Raw genomic sequence first — 18,238 nt, 5'->3', positions numbered from 1 at the left:
ACCGTATAACACTCCGTCATTATCACCCACCAGGCAATATTGTTTACGTTTCCATGTTCAGACGCTGTTCTTGTTTTGTATCGTTCAATGTTCTTCGTCATTAAACTCACTAACTACATTTGCTTCATGACTCCCTGCGTCTACGTTACAGAAATGCTCCGAGACCAGGTTGGGTTCCCAGGCTAGAGTTGTACAGCTCTTTATGAAACACTGTATTGAGAACTGTGGACTATCAGACAGCCACTCTCTTAGGGTTGTTAGGACCTGCTTTTAATGTTGAGCCTCTTCTTTTTATTTTTTAGACATTTGGGCAATTCTGGACTGCCCTAGTTATTATGGGATCAATCTACTGACCTCACAAAGAGCCTTTTCCGAATCCATTATTAGAATGATCCTGTTCTTCTGATTAGAACATGATTATGTATCACAGGCTAAGTAATCTGTTATGTAACGCTCAGAATGACCTTTGGTTCTATTCAAGGCTGAGAAGAGATGTACAATTGTTCTCTCAGCCTCCTCCTTGTATCAGCCTTCCTCTAGTGTGAATCCATCCTTCTACCGCCAGCACCACTCCTTCTCCTCATTTACATACAGTCATACCTTTTTAAGAGCATACTTAACAAGTATCTAAAATAATAACTCTGCTAAAATGCTATTTTTTAACAATGGAGTTAAACTGTAATCTATGCTCCCAAAGCGAGACATTTATTTCCCAGTTTATAGTCTATGTAGTTGTACTCAGTAAGAGTTTATGACCTGAACATGAGAGAGAAACCCTTTCCACTTTAATGGCCCATTTGTGATGGTGCTAGGCCATAGAAATGCATTAAGAAAATATTACATTATATGACAATCTTGCTGTCCGACCACAGATTACTCTTATTACTTAACCTCTATCCCAACTCACAAATAATTTCGCCCTCATTTTGTGAAGAGAATATTATGAAAGATAATATTAAGAAACACGTTTGTCTGTACATTTGTATTCGTGCAGCAGAAATTCAAAACGAGTTTCAATGCAACAGATGTATGTATTTTCTATTTGCGTGAAGTGTATTTCTAGAAACTCCACACAAAATGCTTGTTGTTGGATGGTTGTAAAGAAATCGTGTTTAGGCCACATCAGAGACATCATCCGAGACATGGCAGGTGCATTGGGAGACAAATGAACCCAGACGCCCAGACTTGCCCAGATGGACACGTGTCTAGGCGGAGAAGCAAAATGTATTAAGGTAACTGCTTTTGCATCCATCCTTTCTTCAACAGGCCCTACTTGGGACATGTTTGAGAAACAAGTCCCGTCAATCAGTGTCAATTAGAGGAGCGTTCAAAGTAAGGCCACATCCTGGGTGTCAGATGCTCTCTCCATACTTGACAGCAGGCTACATAATTACTCTGCACAGCCTCCTGAAGAACCCGGGGTCTGTGAGTGTGGACGGCTGCATATGAAAGGGATGCCTTTCATCCGCCTCTTACATGTAACTATCTACCTCCTGAAGAGAGAGGGTTCCACAGTGTGGAAGAGGAGCGCTCCATTGGAAGCCTCTTGTTTCATGTCCAGCCTAAGTCCCTTTCAGTTATGCACACAGCAGTCATGCGATGCCATCATACCTGCGGTGATCTTCAAAGCCAGCTCGTCTCTAGCAGCTCTCATTTTGCCCAATCTCTCTGTGTTGGGGGATACACACACCGTCAATACGCTCTTCCTTTATTGATTGCATGAAGAGTGAGTCTATGTGCACTCATACTGGGCTGCTTCACCTCCAGAGTCTTTTAAGAGGTGTAAGGATGGCTTTCTAACAACTGAGCCCAAATCAGCCTCTGGGATGGGGGAGCATAATCACATCTGACTAGCTGTGTGGATTGTAGCAGGCTTCAGATCATTCCCAACGTGGCGCTTTAATTGTGCTCTGTATGTGATGCGGAATTTGCATACCATCCGCGTTGGCATCAGTAATAGAATAAATTAGCACAATTTCAGACAGAATCCTACTGACAGAGAGACTCAATGTTTTCCTCTTCCATTTCTCATTATAGTAATTAAGAAATATTCATACATACATATTCATCCAATATTCATTCATTTTCTTTTGTATAAAAAATGAAAAACTAGACTTCAGTATCTATGAATTTTGGTATTAGAGAAATGTACATTTGTTCAGTATAATTCTGTGATTAACGTTTCAATATTCAGCGCATTATTTTTCCATAGCCAATATTGGAAGAATAAACGATATTGCTCTTCAACAGAATTTCGCTGAAAGAGTATTTCATGATTTCCTTCATTGACATATTACTTTAATCTGTTTATGTATTTGAAGCCAGGAAACCAAACAAAGCTCGAAGGCACCCCAAGGAGCTTGTAATTGTGTGGGATGAGCACATCTGGGTTAATTCTCTCTGGGTTGTCTGCATGGTGACTGAAATATAGGCTTGCAGGCAGACTATTGCAGTTGAAAAACACGGCCTTGCATCACCTCTCCCTATTCATAGCGTTTCCAACTAAATTATTCATATTTTTGTGAATTTTATTTTGTGAAAGTGCATGTGTTTTAAATGTTTCATGTGCTAAATTCATGTGGTTTAAACATGTATCGAAAAAGATTCTGGCTGAAAATATGAGATGTTTATTTGTTTTTCTGTATATCATTATGGAGTGTGGGGACAGGTCTCTGTGGTCCCTGGAACAGGAAATGGTTGGTAACCAGATTTTGAAAATAACCCTTTCTCCAACAGCCCACCTCTGTCTTTAGCTGTGAGCAGTGGCAGCTCATTGATGATGCGTGACTCATTCATTGCTCATTATCAGCCCACGCTTACTCTGACTCTTCCCGACACAAGCTCTCCTGCTTTGGATCTGAGAGGGGGGTTGTAGAGGGCGGGGAAACTGCAACGATGAAGCATAAGCAGCCTCCTGCCTCACTGTGATTGGCCAGTGCGATCCATCTAATCTGTCGTGACTACTCCTCTTTCCCCTCACTCTGGTAATGCTGGCAGCATCCATCCACAGTACACACTGTGCTGTCTCTGTTCCAGAGAGAATATATCAGTTCTGCACAGGGAGGAGAGGATTAACACAACATCAGCTCATCTGCGTACACATTCAGGGAACAAATGAGCACCCAAGGCTTCTTCTCTTTTCTATCCAACTCCAACCATCACAGGACTTGAGACTCTCATCGTTGGAGCATTGTTCATCCAATTCTTTCTGTGGTGAGAGGATTTAAAGGAGGACACATTCTTTTGCGTATTGGATTTTGCGATTTGTGTGTGCTGTTTTTGTTTACTTAGTTGAGAATTGTTCAATTGGAACAATGCAATTAATATTACATAGTTTAAACTAGCTCTAAGCATCCAGTTCTTTCCAGGGGGCCTCTAACTTTTTGGACGGCGCTAGAAGGTTTGCTGCTTGTTCATCTGATTTGTCCAACCTGAGTGTCAGAATGCCATCCAGGGAGTCTTACGAGGTCCAGAAGGGAGAGAAGTCCCTGGTGCAGAAGGCCAAGCAGGAGGCCAACCAGCAGGACATACTGGCAGCTGCTCTGGGGATGAGGATCTCAGGACCCCAGAAACCTCCAGCCACAATCTGGCAGCCTCTCAAACTGTTTGCCTATTCACAGCTCACCTCGCTGGTCCGCAAAGCCACGCTGAAGGACAGCAGCCTGCCGCACAAGTACGAAAAAGTCCACAACTTCAAGGTGAGACAGATCGCCACAGGAACAGTAGTTCTGCTGCACCTCTTCGTGCCATTCCACTCTAAAATATGGCTTATATTTCAGCATGTTGTAGACAGGCAGTGTTTTTTTGTAGTATGCTGCTGTGGTGGCAGTTGGGATCCAGAAGGTCTGTTTGGGGGGTTATGGGACGAGAGAAAGCCTGAGAAAACAGGACTGTTTTTGGATCTGTCCACTGAGTGTTTTTCAAAAGGAAATCTGTTGGGCGGTCTGTAGTCCACTGTTGTTGGTTCGGGCACCAGATGGGGAGATTAGGCGATGGAAGGGGGGGGGGGGGGGGGCAGTGGAGGAGTGGTATCCCCATTAGGCTCCAGTCAGCAGACTTAGCCCCTGCTCTGCTCTGACTGTTTGGGTTAGTTAATGAAGTTGGGAGCTGGGGGAGAAACCTTCCCTCAAAGGTTCTAGAACTGCTGACACTTACAGGACTCCTGCTTCCCTCTTCCCTTGTTTATTTATTACTTTGCCATGCAGTCCATGCTGAATGCGCCATTAAATCATTTTAAGGGTCTGTCACACATTGAACTGTTTCAAGATCCCTTCACAACAGGAAGCAGTCTGGGCTGACATGGTTAGGGTGTAATAGTTATTGACAGAGCATTAAAATGAATAATCATCCTAAACCTTCTGTACAGCCAAGACATCTCTTTGAAGTTATGAATACAAAATATTATTTTTTTAAAATGAACATTGGAGACAAATTTAACCAGATAGGCCAGACATAACAACCAGTGCTAAGTTTTATGGGTTAATTAAATGTTCTGTTTTTCCACACACACACACACACACACACACACAAAAACATGTTTTATTGTCACGTACACCAGATAGGTGCAGTGAAATGTGTTGTTTTACAGGGTCTGCCATAGTAGTACGGCGCCCCTGGAGCAAATTATGCTTAAGCGCCTTACTCAAGGGCACATCGACAGATTTTTCACCTTGTCGGCTCAGGTATTCCAACCAAATAGAGTAAGGTTTCCTTTCCCTGTAAACCATGAATCCCAAAAGAGATTCTAATCGTCCTGCAAATAGTATAGTCTGATGAACTCCCAGTTCATCAGACTTGGTACCATCTTCTCTATTGCATACCGTGGCAGATTGTTTTACTGGCGATCTTCTCTTGCTTTCCCTGCTCCCATAGTGAGTTCACACAGTGTATTGTTGATGGCGCTAGTATTCTCACCTCATATCAAAGGGGCCATTATTGCCTCCGTCATGTAGGAAAACACCTCAGAGGGTGGCAGCACTGCCTCCTGCCCAGAGGTCTGGATCAGGCACTCCTGATTGGCTGAGCTGTTGTTATGTTGCCTGGCGGAGTGGGAGCTCCCTTCCCTGTGTGAGAATCCTTTAACCGTTGCCGTAGCACATTTCCATGACAACATGCCCCCTCACACTGGCACAGGGTCAACGGTGCCCACCCATCCTCCCCCGTTCTGCATCACCATCACATCACCACCACCACTATTCAGCCTGGCCACTCATTAATGGTTAGCATGGACTAGACATCCTGTCTGATTTGACTGGGCTCTAAACGCCCCTAATCTACAACACACACACAGAGATAATCCCTTTTATTTAACTAGTTTAAGACGCCGGCATTGTGGTTTTCTCCAGGGCAACCTGGGGAAGGTATGGTACCTGTGCAGTACATGACTGCAGCTTCTGACTGCCAGCTCTCTCTCTCTCTCTCTCTCTCTCTCTCGCGCTCTCTCTCTCTTTCTATCCTCCAGGTCCACACGTTCCGGGGACCTCACTGGTGTGAATACTGTGCCAACTTCATGTGGGGGCTGAAGGCTCAGGGAGTCAAGTGTGCAGGTACGTACTGTGCTATACTTAACAGTAGACAGCCACTATACAGCTGCTGCTCCTGGCTGCTCTTTTCTTAACAACACGCTGTTCTCTATTTATGTAATGGATTTTTATGTTCTCACCCCAGTATGTGGGTAACCTGCTTTTTAATGTGAGTGTTTGTAAGTATGTGTCCTATTGCGTCCCTTAATCTAAAATCCCGCCATGTGTTGGGAATAGATTAGAGGAGTTGTATAATAGAGTGAAATAAGAACTCAACATCAAGCATTTACTCAGTGTGATGTAATCCATACTCCCACTAATGTGAAAGCCATGCTCTAAGAGCAGATTGTGTGTTACTGTTATAATGAATGAGAGGTCAAGTTGATGAGTCTGCTTATGGCTACTATTCCACTGTTCAAATTACAAGCTATAATGAAAATTCCCATATTCTCACGTAATGTTCAAAGCAGTTGTTTTCCACTCAACGTCAGACTAATAGTGTACTTATATGCACTCTATATGCACTCTATATGCACTCTATATCCTGTCATATTGATCAGTCCATTATCATAATGTACAGTGGCGTTCGGACTCAGACTGTCTCTCGCTCTCTCGCCCTCTCTCCCTTCTCTTCGCTATCTCTCTCTCTCTCTCTCTCTCTCTCTCTCTCTCTCTCTCTCTCTCTCTCTGCTCCAGTTGCAGGGGAAGTGGGGGGTTGAGAATGCCTCTGTGGATTCATGCGGAAATACTCACTTGATGGTCTCTGAATAGATTCACAATGTTCTAACACGTGTACGTCTAGGCCTATTTATCCAATCAGGGCTGATATTACTAGTTGAGTGATTTTGCTGCCTTTTGAACAATAACCAGTAGCTGATGTTTTGGAGCCATTTACAAGATGTACAGTATAGTCATGAGATTCCTTTGTTCCCATCTAAGTGTTTTAAAAATGTTTTTTGAATGTATTATAGTGATTTTATATAATTTTTATTACCACAGGATATTAGTTAACAAGCCATTTTATAATGCTAGGATAACATAAAAATGTGGTATAATTGTGGCATCCCATGAATGTCGTATGTTAAAAATGGGATCATATTTCTGCGGTGAATGCATGTTTTGCCATTGTGAAGGTCTCTAAAAAGGATGAACTAATTAGCTAATTAATTAACTAATTAGCTTGAGAGCAAACCACCCTCACACCACCCTTACAAAAAAGAAAACATGTCAAATTTGCAGTTTCACGTGTGAAAAATCGTATTTTCACATATGAAATACAGTATCTGTTTTCACATGTTGAGCATTTGTGGAACCATATTAGAGTTCACATGTTAACACCACCTTTTATTAACATGCGAGGAAAATGACATGTTTTCGCCTTACATGTGAATTGCAGTTTCACATGAAATTTGTGGTTTCACATGTTAACTTTCACGTGGAAATTGGATATGTAGTTTCACATGTGAAAAACAACCACATGTAAAAATCGAATTTGCAGTTTCGTATGTGAAAAACTTTCACGTGATTGTTTCACATGTAAGAAAACTCCAATGTTTGTATGCAAATTAAATGTAAACAAACATGTTTAAAACAAAAATGTTGATATCATGGATGGTTATTCCATGCATTCTTAGCGTAATCTATGGATTTAAGAGTGGTTGCATTTCTCCAGCCCCATCCCTCTGCTTTTTACCGAAACTGTGGCGGGGATACACTTTGTTAATGTTTCAATTAAAGATTGCGGCTTAAAACACCTTCAATAGAGTAATAGTGTTATTATATGGTGTAATCCTCTATTAAGTGAGTTACTTTTGCACCATTAATATCAAGCAAAACTTCTGAAGTCGAGAACAACATTCTTCGAATTGCCACCAAAAATAATGATACTGAAAGCAAAACATAAACCCCAAAGTATTAATAGCAAAACCAAATATTGCAAGGAAATACTTTTTAAATGTGAGGGTAAAAAAAATTGTATTCAGTGATAATAAAAAAAAAAAAATTATAATAATAATGATAACGCAATTAAATATAACGCCTCCCTCTTTTCTGCTATTTTTTGTTGTTACCCTGGCCTTTGCTTTCACTGCCTTTTTGAAGTTTTGTCACATTCATTCCAGCAATGTATCACCCTGCATCCCACTTCTAGTTTGCCTCTGAAGCTAAGCAGGTTTGGTTCTGGTTGGTCCCTAGATGGGAGACCAGATATAGCTGGAAGTGGTGAACATAATCATGTGAAAAATAATGTAATGTGGGGAGAAAACAAGTGAGAAATTCACGTGTCCAAAAACCACGTGAATGATTTCACATGTACAAAATATCCGAAATTATTAAAAAATAATAATGTTTTTATCATTGTTTTTTGATTAACAGAAGTCCCCAGGTGTTGATAATGAGGTATTAACATGGACTGATGTGTGTGTTTAATATATTATTGATGTGTCAAAGTGAGCCACACATATGTCTGTGGAAGCTGAGCCATGAATTATTTATGCGCTGCCTTAGAAAGCAGATGACAATCGAATGAAAAGCGCCTATTTTTGGAGATTCTCTACAGACTTTTTTTGCCATTCCTTCAGACAAAACCCATGGCGACCAGAATCTAGGACAGTGAAGTCTTATGCGATGTTTGAATTTAGCATTCCAAAAATGTGCTCCCCCTTTCTTTCTGTATGTGTTTTTGGGCAAGCGCCAGGAAGCCAGACCCTGCCAGTGCTTGTTGTGCCACATTTCCTCATCAGAGGACGCCCCCCAGTCTCCTACCATCATGCCCATGAAGAAAACAAAGCTCTGGGCTCTGGGCTCTGAGCTCTGGGAAGGAACTCCATTTCCTCCCGCATTAAAAACCAGAGAGCTCGGTCACACAGCCCATTCTCTATTCAACCCCATTCTATGCAACTACGATGGTGCCGGAGGGGAGGGCTGCCGTCTTATCGGCTCTTAACCAACCGTGCTATTTTGTTTGTTTTTTCATGTTGTTCGTAACTTGTTTTGTACATAATGTTGCTGCTACCGTCTCTTATGACCAAAAATCAGAACTGCGAATGCTTACCTCAAACTGGACGAAGAGTTCAATGAGTCGGACGGGAGGGATATAATACAGACACCCGACCAGGCCCAGATCCCCGTTATTCACTGGAGAAGGAAACGCAGATTTCGCGGAAAGAGATCAGGGTGCCTTGCGAGGATCAGGTGACGAGTGGCTAATCTGCCATTGCCTTCCATCCTGCTGGCTAATGTTCAATCGCTGGAAAACAAATGGGACGAGCTGAAAGCATGTATATCCTACCAACGGGACATTAAAAACTGTAATATCTTATGTTTCACCGAGTTGTGGCTGAGCGACGAGATTAAGAACAAACAGCTGGCGGGTTATACACCCCATCGGCAGGACAGAACAGCAGTCTCTGGTAAGACACGGGGCGGGGGCCTATGCATATATGTGAACAACAGCTGGAAGTCTCAATGGTTTTGCTCGCCTGAGGTAGAGTATCTCATGATAAGCTGTAGGCCACACTATCTACCTAGAGAGTTTTCATCTGTATTTTTCGTAGCTGTCTACGTACCACCACAGACAGATACTGGCACTAAAACCTCGCTCAATGAGCTGTATACAGCCATAGGCAAACAGGAAAACACTCATACAGAGGCAGCGCTCCAAGTGGCCGAGGACTTTAATGCAGGGAAACTTAAATCCTTTTTACCTCGTTGCTATCATCATGTTAAATGTGCAACCAGAGAAAAAACGAATTCTCAACCACCTTTACTCCACACACAGAGACACGTACAAAGCTCTCCCTTGCTCTCCATTTGGCAAATCATAAATCTATCCTCCTGATTCCTGCTTACAAGACAAAATTCAAGCCGGAAGCACCAGTGACTTGGTCTATAAAAAAGTGGTCAGATGAAGCAGATGCTAAACTACAGGACTGTTTTGCTAGCTCAGACTGGAATATGTTCCGGGATTCTTCCGATGGCATTGAGGAGTACACCACATCAGTTACTGGCTTCATCAATAAGTGCATCGGTGACGTCGTCCACACAGTGACTGTACGTACAGTACATACCCAAACCAGAAGCCATGGATTACAGGCAACATTCGCACTGAGCTAAATCGGAGAGCTGCTGCTTTCAAGGAGCGGGACTCTAACCCGGAAGCATATAAGAAATCCCGCGATGCCCTTCGACGAACCATCAAACAGGCAAAACATCAATACAGGACTAAGATTGAGTCACACCGGCTCTGACGCTCGTCAGACGTGGCAGGGCTTGCAAACTATTACAGACTACAAAGGGAAGCACAGCCGAGAGCTGCCCAGTGACACGAGCCTGCCTACCAGACGAGCTAAATTACTTCTATGCTCGCTTCGAGGCAAGTAAGACTGAAACATGCATGAGAGCATCAGCTGTTCCCGGACGACTATACGATCACACTCTCCTCAGCCGATGTGAGTAAGACCTTCAAACAGGTCAACAGGTCAACATTCACAAGACCACAGGGCTAGATGGATTACCAAGAAGTGTACTCTGAGCATGCGCTGACCAACTGGCAAGTGTCTTGACTGACAGTTTCAACCTCTCCCTTTCTGAGTCCGTAATAACAACATGTTTCAAGCAGACCGCCCAAGAATACTAAGGTAACCTGCCTAAATGACTACCGACCTGTAGCACTCACGTCTGTAGCCATGAAATGCTTTGAAAGGCTGGTCATGGCTCACATCAACATCATTATCCCAGAAACCCTAGACCTACTCTAATTTGCATACCGCACCAACAGATCCACAGATGATGCAATCTCTATTGCACTCCACACTGCCCTTTCCCACATGGACAAAAGGAACACCTATGTGAGAATGCTATTCATTGACTACAGCTCCGTGTTCAACACCTTAGTGCTACAAAGCTCAACACTAAGCTAAGGACCGTAGGACTAAACACCTCTCTCTCCAACTAGATCCTAGACTTCCTGACGGGCTGTCCCGAGGTGGTAAGGGTAGGTAACAACACATCCGCCACGCTGATCCTCAACACGAGGGCCCCTCAGGGGTGCGTGCTCAGCCCCCTCCTGTGCTCCCTGTTCACTCATGACTGCACGGCCAGACACGACTCCAACACCATCATTAAGTTTTCTGATGACACAACAGTGGTAGGCCTGATCACCGACAATGATGAGACAGCCTATAGGGAGGAGGTCAGAGACCTGACCGTGTAGTGCAAGGACAACAACCTCTCCCTCAACATGATCAAGACAAAGGAGATTATTGTGGACTACAGGAAAAGGAGGACCAAGCACACCCCCATTCTCACCAACGGGGCTGTAGTGGAGCAGGTTGAGAGCTTGGCGTCCACATCACCAACAAACTAACATGGTCCAATCACACCAAGACAGTCGTGAAGAGGGCACGACAAAATCTATTCCCCCTCAGGAGACTGAAAAGATTTGGCATGGGTCCTCAGATCCTCAAAATGTTTTACAGCTGCACCATCGAGAACATCCTGACGGGTTGCATTACTACCTGGTACGGCAACTGCTCGGCCTCTGACCGCAAGGCACTATAGAGGTTAGTGCGTACGGCCCAGTACATCACCGGGGCCAAGCTTCCTGCCACCCAGGACCTCTATACCAGGCGGTGTCAGAGGAAGGCCCTAAAAATTGTCAAAGACTCCAGCCACCCTAGCCATGGCAAGCTGTACCGGAAGCACCAAGTCTAGGTCCAAGAGGCTCCTAAATAGCTTCTACCCCCAAGCCATTAGATTCCTGAACAGGTAATCAAATGGTTACCGAGACTATTTGCATTGCCCCCCCCCCCCGCCCCCAGAACGCTGAGTGTTGTATTCGGCACATGTGACACATACAATTTGATTTGATGATGGAGAACTACATATAATATTACATATGCTGCTACCATTAGAGATGGTGTATCATGCTGCTGCCATTAGAGATGGTGTATCATGCTGCTGCCATTAGAGATGGTGTATCATGCTGCTGCCATTAGAGATGGTGTATCATGCTGCTGCCATTAGAGATGGTGTATCATGCTGCTGCCATTAGAGATGGTGTATCATGCTGCTACCATTAGATATGGTGTATCATGCTGCTGCCATTAGAGATGGTGTATCATGCTGCTGCCATTAGAGATGGTGTATTATGCTGCTGCCATTAGAGATGGTGTATTATGCTGCTGCCATTAGAGATGGTGTATTATGCTGCTGCCATTAGAGATGGTGTATTATGCTGCTGCCGTTAGAGATGGTGTATTATGCTGCTGCCATTAGAGATGGTGTATTATGCTGCTGCCGTTAGAGATGGTGTATTATGCTGCTGCCATTAGAGATGGTGTATTATGCTGCTGCCGTTAGAGATGGTGTATTATGCTGCTGCCGTTAGAGATGGTGTATTATGCTGTGGCATTAGAGATGGTGAGATAGAGAACCATTGGGGATCCCAGGCACGGTAAAGGTTAAACTACATGATAAGGTGTTGATTGGCTACCAGCGGGACTGGACCCTTACCTCTTTCCCCACCTCCAGTGTCAAACCCTTTTAGCCATATCAGAGCAGAGCTTATCCTCACTGGAGTGTCTTCTCCTCGCCATGGCAACAGAGCTGACAGTGCAGTAAAGCAGTGTCTTTCTGCAGGCTCCTAGGCTCCCTTGGGGCTCTCCCACCACATCATTGTGTGTGTGTGCGTGCGTGCGTGCTCACATGCACAACACCAGTTCAGCAGACCTGTGCCTGGTGAGAGGCTGCCCTCTATTACACTGCCTGTCTCATACCCTTAAGAGAATCATCTCTTAAACGTAATTACATTTCTGCATCAATGCACATGAATAAAGCCTGGTGAAATTTCTCTGAGGGCCCATATTAATCAAAATATGTATAGTTATACCAGTAGATCATAGTCTTTTTGTGATTTTTTAATTATTGATATTTGAGTAGCAAAATTGATGACATATTTCCTCTGAATCTAGGTCTGATGTTGCCCGCCGCGGCTGAATTTCTGCCTGCACAGCCATTGTGTGCGAGCCCAGATTCTGGAGGAGAATGGAGCATGCATGCTTGACTCTCCCTCCTCCAGGCCACGTTGTTTTCAGTGGCCTCTAATTCCTTCTAAGAGCCTCTGTTACAAAGCGGAGCAGGAGTCGCTCTGCGTCTGTTCTCTGTAGGCTGCTGTGCTGTGCTTAGTGTGCTGTGCTCCCTACAAGCTGATATCTGCTCTGATTCTGAGGCAGGCAGTTGCACCTCAGGCCCCAATCACTAGTACTGAAGACCAAAGCAGCGTGAGATGCTCATTAAAAATACATATTCACTGCTTAGAAGAGCATAAATCAGGAGCATGTTGAGCTACAAATTATTTTTGTGTGTAAAGATGACAAAACAAACCAAGCTACATAGGAAAATCAAGAATACATTTGGTTGCTATAAGATCAAACTTTGTGGAATTTGTTATGAATTCTTTTTATGCATGAATGGCACACTGTCTGAATGAGGGATTGTTTGTGGACCTGTGTTCCACTCCGGTGCTCAAGGTGACTCCAATAACACCCCTGGCAGCTGACCAGTGAGTGAAGTCAACAGCTTGGACAGAATTCTCCAGTCGTCCAATGACATGCCGACGGCAAATATTGATCAAGATGATGAAGGCCTTAGCAAGCAAAAACAAAACAAGCCAGTCAACTAAAATGAAATGAGCAATTTGGGGGATGCAGGCTAATCATTTTGGTACACTTCAATGCTCAATCAGGTCTATTATTTCCCTGGAAGATCGTATCATTGGAAGATATCCCTCTTAGGTTGTCCACTCTGAGTCTCCTCTTTTCTTTCAGATTGTGGTTTGAACGTCCACAAGCAGTGCTCCACTATGGTACCCCGCAACTGCGTGCCAGACCTGAAACACGTCAAGAAAGTGTACAGCTGTGAGCTAACAACTCTGGTGAAAGCTCACAACACCAAGCGACCCATGGTAGTGGACATGTGCATACAGGAAATTGAATCAAGAGGTGAGCAGAAGATAGATGGCCATGGCTCTATTAAAATACTTGGAAATTACACCATTCACTCCCTCTTTCCTTTTCAGGAAATGTTATATTTTGAGAATTGCAACGGAATTGTAATGTAATGTGATGGACTTGCACACAAACACAATTCAGTGTAGGTAGTAGAAGGTGAAGGACGAATGATTGTAACGTTGGTCCTATCCATTGATATGACTTGGAGAGCTGATGGGAGGCCTGGTACATGTGTAATAGAGAATAGTTTACTGTGTTGCTGCTGCTGCCTCAGTTGATTGCATTCCAGTTGAATCACTCAACGATGTAAAACCCTCATTTCTACCTCATTGTCTAGCCCGGTAATCTACGTCTGTAACTAATGCTATGTTTGATTTATGTCTTTATTATTTTGTCCAATGGTGCGGAAAACTATTTGCATCTGCCCATGTTATTCCCTGCGTGCTATTGTAGACATTCTTAATTTCTCATGCATATTGAAGAGCTGTTAATGACATTCTCTATGTTGCCCAAGGTGACCGCTGAAGGTGAATTTGCCTCTATTTATTTTGCTCTTGGATGCCTACTTCAGTCCTATGTTGTGTTATGTAAATGCAGAATTTTTCATGAATCCCTCTCTATCCCTCTGTCATAGGTCTGAAGTCTGAAGGGCTCTACAGAATGTCTGGATTCAGCGATTCAGTCGAAGATGTCAAGTCGGCATTTGACAGAGGTGTGTCTTCTTTTGACACCCCTATCCTTCTGTTCGGGTGTTAACAAACCCCTCGGGTGCCTCTCACAGTAGCGTGCTTGTCAGCTCTTAGCGCCTTCATGTGTGCTCAATGTGATGGTTTACATTGAACTAATCTTTGAGTTAAATGTTGGCAATGCGATGTGTTTGCATATTTGTGATTAATGGGAAAGTGACACATTTGTGGAGGGATTCATCTCCATCTGGAGAGCATGGCTCGTCCTGACACGGTCCACTCACAGGATTTACAGATAGGGCCATGGGCCAGCTCTGGGGATGGCAAATTATTGGACTAGTTCAACGGCCGTTATTGGACTAGTCCAAAGGCTGTAGCTGACCGAAATGTAATTCACCGTAGTATTAAACCTCCAACTTCATTTATCTACTCCAGTTAAAGAGGTAGTTAGCCTGCCTCGTTCTCTGCCCAGTGCAGAGTGAGTTTAGAAATGGATTGAGGGCAACCCTGGAGCTATGGGCTGAACCTTAGCTAGACCAGTGTATGGGAGATCACCTATGACAAGAGTGTCATTCCAGCTCACAACACTGTGATATGTAGACCCTCAGAATTAGGCCATGGCCTGCTCTGGATACTGTGTCGGACTCAGGAACAGTCGGAGGAAAGCAGGCCAGGCGAGTCAAAGCAGAGGACCAGCCACAATCCCTTTAGTCCTCACCTTACACTACACCACAAGCACACCATGCTGATTGAACTCAATTTCCTTGAGTTCAATCAGCAAGACGAATGTAATGCAATGTCTTATGCACATCCAGACAGTTCTTCCCTCTTTTCTAACAAATGTGTTATATCTCTTCACAGATGGTGAGAAGACAGACATCTCTGCAAACGCTTATGAAGATATCAACATCATCACGGGAGCACTTAAACTGTACCTCAGGGATTTACCCATTCCTGTCATCTCATACGATGCCTACCCCAGGTTCATTGAGGTTGCAAGTGAGTTCAACAAAAGCAGCTTTTTCCTCTTCTCTGCTGGTTAAAACCATGTATAATTGTTTCAGTCACGCACCAGCACCACGGAAAATGTACCATGCAAGAAGAACTACCATTGGTGTGCCTTTTCATATATGTGGTTGAATTATGTAAATCCCTCAACATTAAAGCCATGATGCATTATGGAAGCATTCAGTGAAAATGTATTCAGGTCTTCCTTTTTGCTCTGTGAGTGTTCAGAAATGGTTCTGCAAAATAGGTCATGATGTTTTTGAGTTTTCATTGTTGTGTTTACTGAATTTCCACTATTTATGTATCGTTATTAACAATCCTGGGCATTCAGTGGAGAATGTAATGTACTTTCATGCAGTCCACATAAAATGAGCATCAGATGCTTCTCTCCCTTTGAAGTTCTTATGGTTCTGTTTTAGAAAATGACTTGTGTGGTAATCAGTTATATCGACTTGAGTGCACTCTGATGTGAAGGGGAAAACCCTTGTTCCATGTCATTTCGCCAAGCCATGACACCCACCATCTCAGATTATTCTGAAATTCTTTCTGTAGTTAGAAACAGGTAAGATTCACATTCCTGAAACATTATTTTGTTGAAATTAAGTGTTATCTCAGATAAATTAAGCTAATTGATTGCACCCAAATTGTCAATTTTAATTTATACGATTCAGATAATATTCAATAAATATAGTACCCAACATCCGATTTGGACCAAACTTCTTCCTACCAATGCGTAAGACACCCACTGACGCCCACACCCCATGCCAACCCCACCCCAACAACCAGTATACAGAATCAGTTCTCTATGTTTGTCAAGTAGTATAACGCCACGGCTTGGAGTATTGCTTCTCCATACTATGAAATGTATTCTCTGTGAATCTGGTGGGTTTTTTTCATTGTTCAGAGAAATTAGTAATTGAAGTCACTCGCATTATTTACCAAAAAGTAGTGTGAAAATACCAGGTTTTGACCACTAGATGCCACTGTATCTGCTATACAACCACACTCTTTTATCCAAATACTGGTCTCGTTTGTTTTATTCAATAGTTCACAACATTGCCTTTGCAACTTTGGGTAGAAAACCAATAGATTTGCTTAATGATTAAAATAAATAGTGTGGTCATCCTCACAATTCAAGCCAGTCCTCCATGAAAGCAAATTAGTTTGTTCTTCTTTTACGCTTTAACCTGTGTCCAGGAAATGTCCCCTTCAAAAAGGTCTGGATTAGTTACTGTTAGACCATTCCTGGTGAACAAGCAAACCATTAGGCTACAGCAGTTCTAATGGTTTCATTGTTATGGTCTCTAATGGTCTTCAATGGTAAAAGGCCCAAACACAAATAGTAAATCATTTCAGTGAGAACCATTGAGCACGGATATTGCTATGGGAGGTTTTGAGAGTGTCTTGTGAGAGTCTGTAGACAGAGAGACTGCTCTGCTTTCACCCCGTGCTTCTGTTTGCTTCTCAGAGCTGGAAGACCCAGAGAAGCAGCAAGAGGCCTTCCGTGAGGCTCTGGAACTTCTGCCTGCAGCACACAGTGAAACCCTGAGGTACCTCATGGTCCATTTAAAGAGGTAAGTTATTGACACCCTCTAGCTTCTCTACAAAACAATGTGTTACCCTGGTGATTTGTAAGAGCATGCTTGTTTATCTCAGACATATGGTTATAATTGAAGGCTCAGATTGTTAATTGCTTCTCCTTGATGTGCCTCTTCTACAGGGTAACGTTGAATGAGAAGGACAACCTGATGAATGCCGAGAACCTGGGCATTGTTTTCGGGCCCACCCTCCTGCGTGCCCCAAACCTGGATGCCATGACAGCACTCAACGACATCCGTTACCAACGGCAGGTGGTGGAGTTCCTCATAAAAAATGAAGACATCCTCTTCTGAAAACATACATCCATTCTGCTGAGATATGGAAGGAAAGAGACACTTTTTTTTGTAAAATGGCTTGATGCTGCCTAATCACTTTTTTTGTGCAAGGACTTGAATAGTAAGGAATCTTTGTATTACATTTGTTATATATCCATTTCCACTTCTAGTGGATTAGCGCTGAACCACACTTTTTCTTCCCCTGTAACGGGTGTGGATGATGATGTACCTTAAACTTGCATGTCTGTCTCCCCATTTTTGTCGGGGCTTGTGTAGAACACTGATGGACCAGACTTGGCCACGTCTTTATTTTGTATAGCTTTGTAGAAGTAACCCAGCATGTGGTAAAGATTGTGAAACATTGTTACTCTGCTATTATTTGTCCTGTAGATGTACAGTACCTCCCGCCCGGTTGCCTATTAGGCAATTGTTTTTGTGAAACATTGTATACCTGGATGTGAAATAGACTACTGTATCTTCTCTGAACCTTTGTAATGATCTTTGACTGATCCTGTCTTTTTTGCCTTTTCAGCTGTTTTATATGCAAGTCTTCTTTGGGGGAAATTCAAAGCCTCTTTCAATCAGAAAACAAGTAATCATTGTACTTTTAAAACTTTATTGCATTCAAACTACTACATTTGTGCAGTTAATGTTTTTTTATTGTAATATTTGTTTACTTAATTTGCTCATGTACATTTTAATTTATTAAACCTTGCTTTCTGAAAATGCACTGGTATGGCCTGAGTCATCGCAATTGTTCCAGTAACAATGAAGCTGTTGAATAAGCATTTATTGCAGTGCATGTTCATTTTAGAATATGGTAAAATATGTCCAGACACCAGACATTGAAGTACATGGCATGCTACATTTGCGTGCACTTGCAAAATGACCTTGATAAAGGGGGCTGTTCCTCTCAATCTGCATATTGAAATGAACAGGCAGTGCTATAGACAGCCCAGGCCCCACATGACCGTGTGCAGCGTCCCCTCAAACTATGTGTCAATCACAATGATTCGCTCTGAGATTAAAACAAAACCCACAATACCTTTAGGCACGGCCTTCTCTCCATCCAGATTTTTAATTGCTGGATACATACGCAAACATTGTCACTTGGGGTTTATGCATTTTTAGGTTTAATT

General features: G+C 43.1%; 1 protein-coding gene across 2 annotated transcripts; it reads left to right on the top strand.

The window, feature by feature from the left end:
- Positions 1-2,933: 2,933 nt before the first annotated feature.
- LOC110520122 (N-chimaerin) lies at positions 2,934-17,829 on the top strand. Of its 2 annotated transcripts, XM_036974450.1 has the most exons (8): positions 2,934-3,213; positions 3,369-3,698; positions 5,462-5,546; positions 13,349-13,522; positions 14,166-14,243; positions 15,079-15,216; positions 16,694-16,799; positions 16,946-17,829. In XM_036974450.1, the coding sequence occupies exons 2-8, from the start codon at positions 3,444-3,446 to the stop codon at positions 17,115-17,117; spliced, it is 1,008 nt and encodes a 335-aa protein (XP_036830345.1). In that variant the 5' UTR covers positions 2,934-3,213; positions 3,369-3,443; the 3' UTR covers positions 17,118-17,829. The 2 variants fall into 2 exon arrangements, with proteins under 2 accessions (XP_036830345.1, XP_021452872.1); XM_021597197.2 differs by having other exon boundaries at positions 2,935-3,698.
- The last annotated feature ends 409 nt before the right edge of the window (positions 17,830-18,238 follow it).

Source organism: Oncorhynchus mykiss, chromosome 3 (genome assembly GCF_013265735.2).
Source record: "Oncorhynchus mykiss isolate Arlee chromosome 3, USDA_OmykA_1.1, whole genome shotgun sequence".
Taxonomy (NCBI): domain Eukaryota; kingdom Metazoa; phylum Chordata; class Actinopteri; order Salmoniformes; family Salmonidae; genus Oncorhynchus; species Oncorhynchus mykiss.
This window is presented reverse-complemented; position numbering and strand designations above follow the sequence as displayed.

Coding starts and splice junctions, on each gene's coding strand:
- LOC110520122 (XM_036974450.1), top strand. CDS start 3,444: ATGCCATCCAGGGAGTCTTACGAGGTCCAGAAGGGAGAGAAGTCCCTG. Junction 3,699..5,461: donor AAAAAGTCCACAACTTCAAG/GTGAGACAGATC, acceptor TCTATCCTCCAG/GTCCACACGTTCCGGGGACC. Junction 14,244..15,078: donor CAAGTCGGCATTTGACAGAG/GTGTGTCTTCTT, acceptor ATCTCTTCACAG/ATGGTGAGAAGACAGACATC.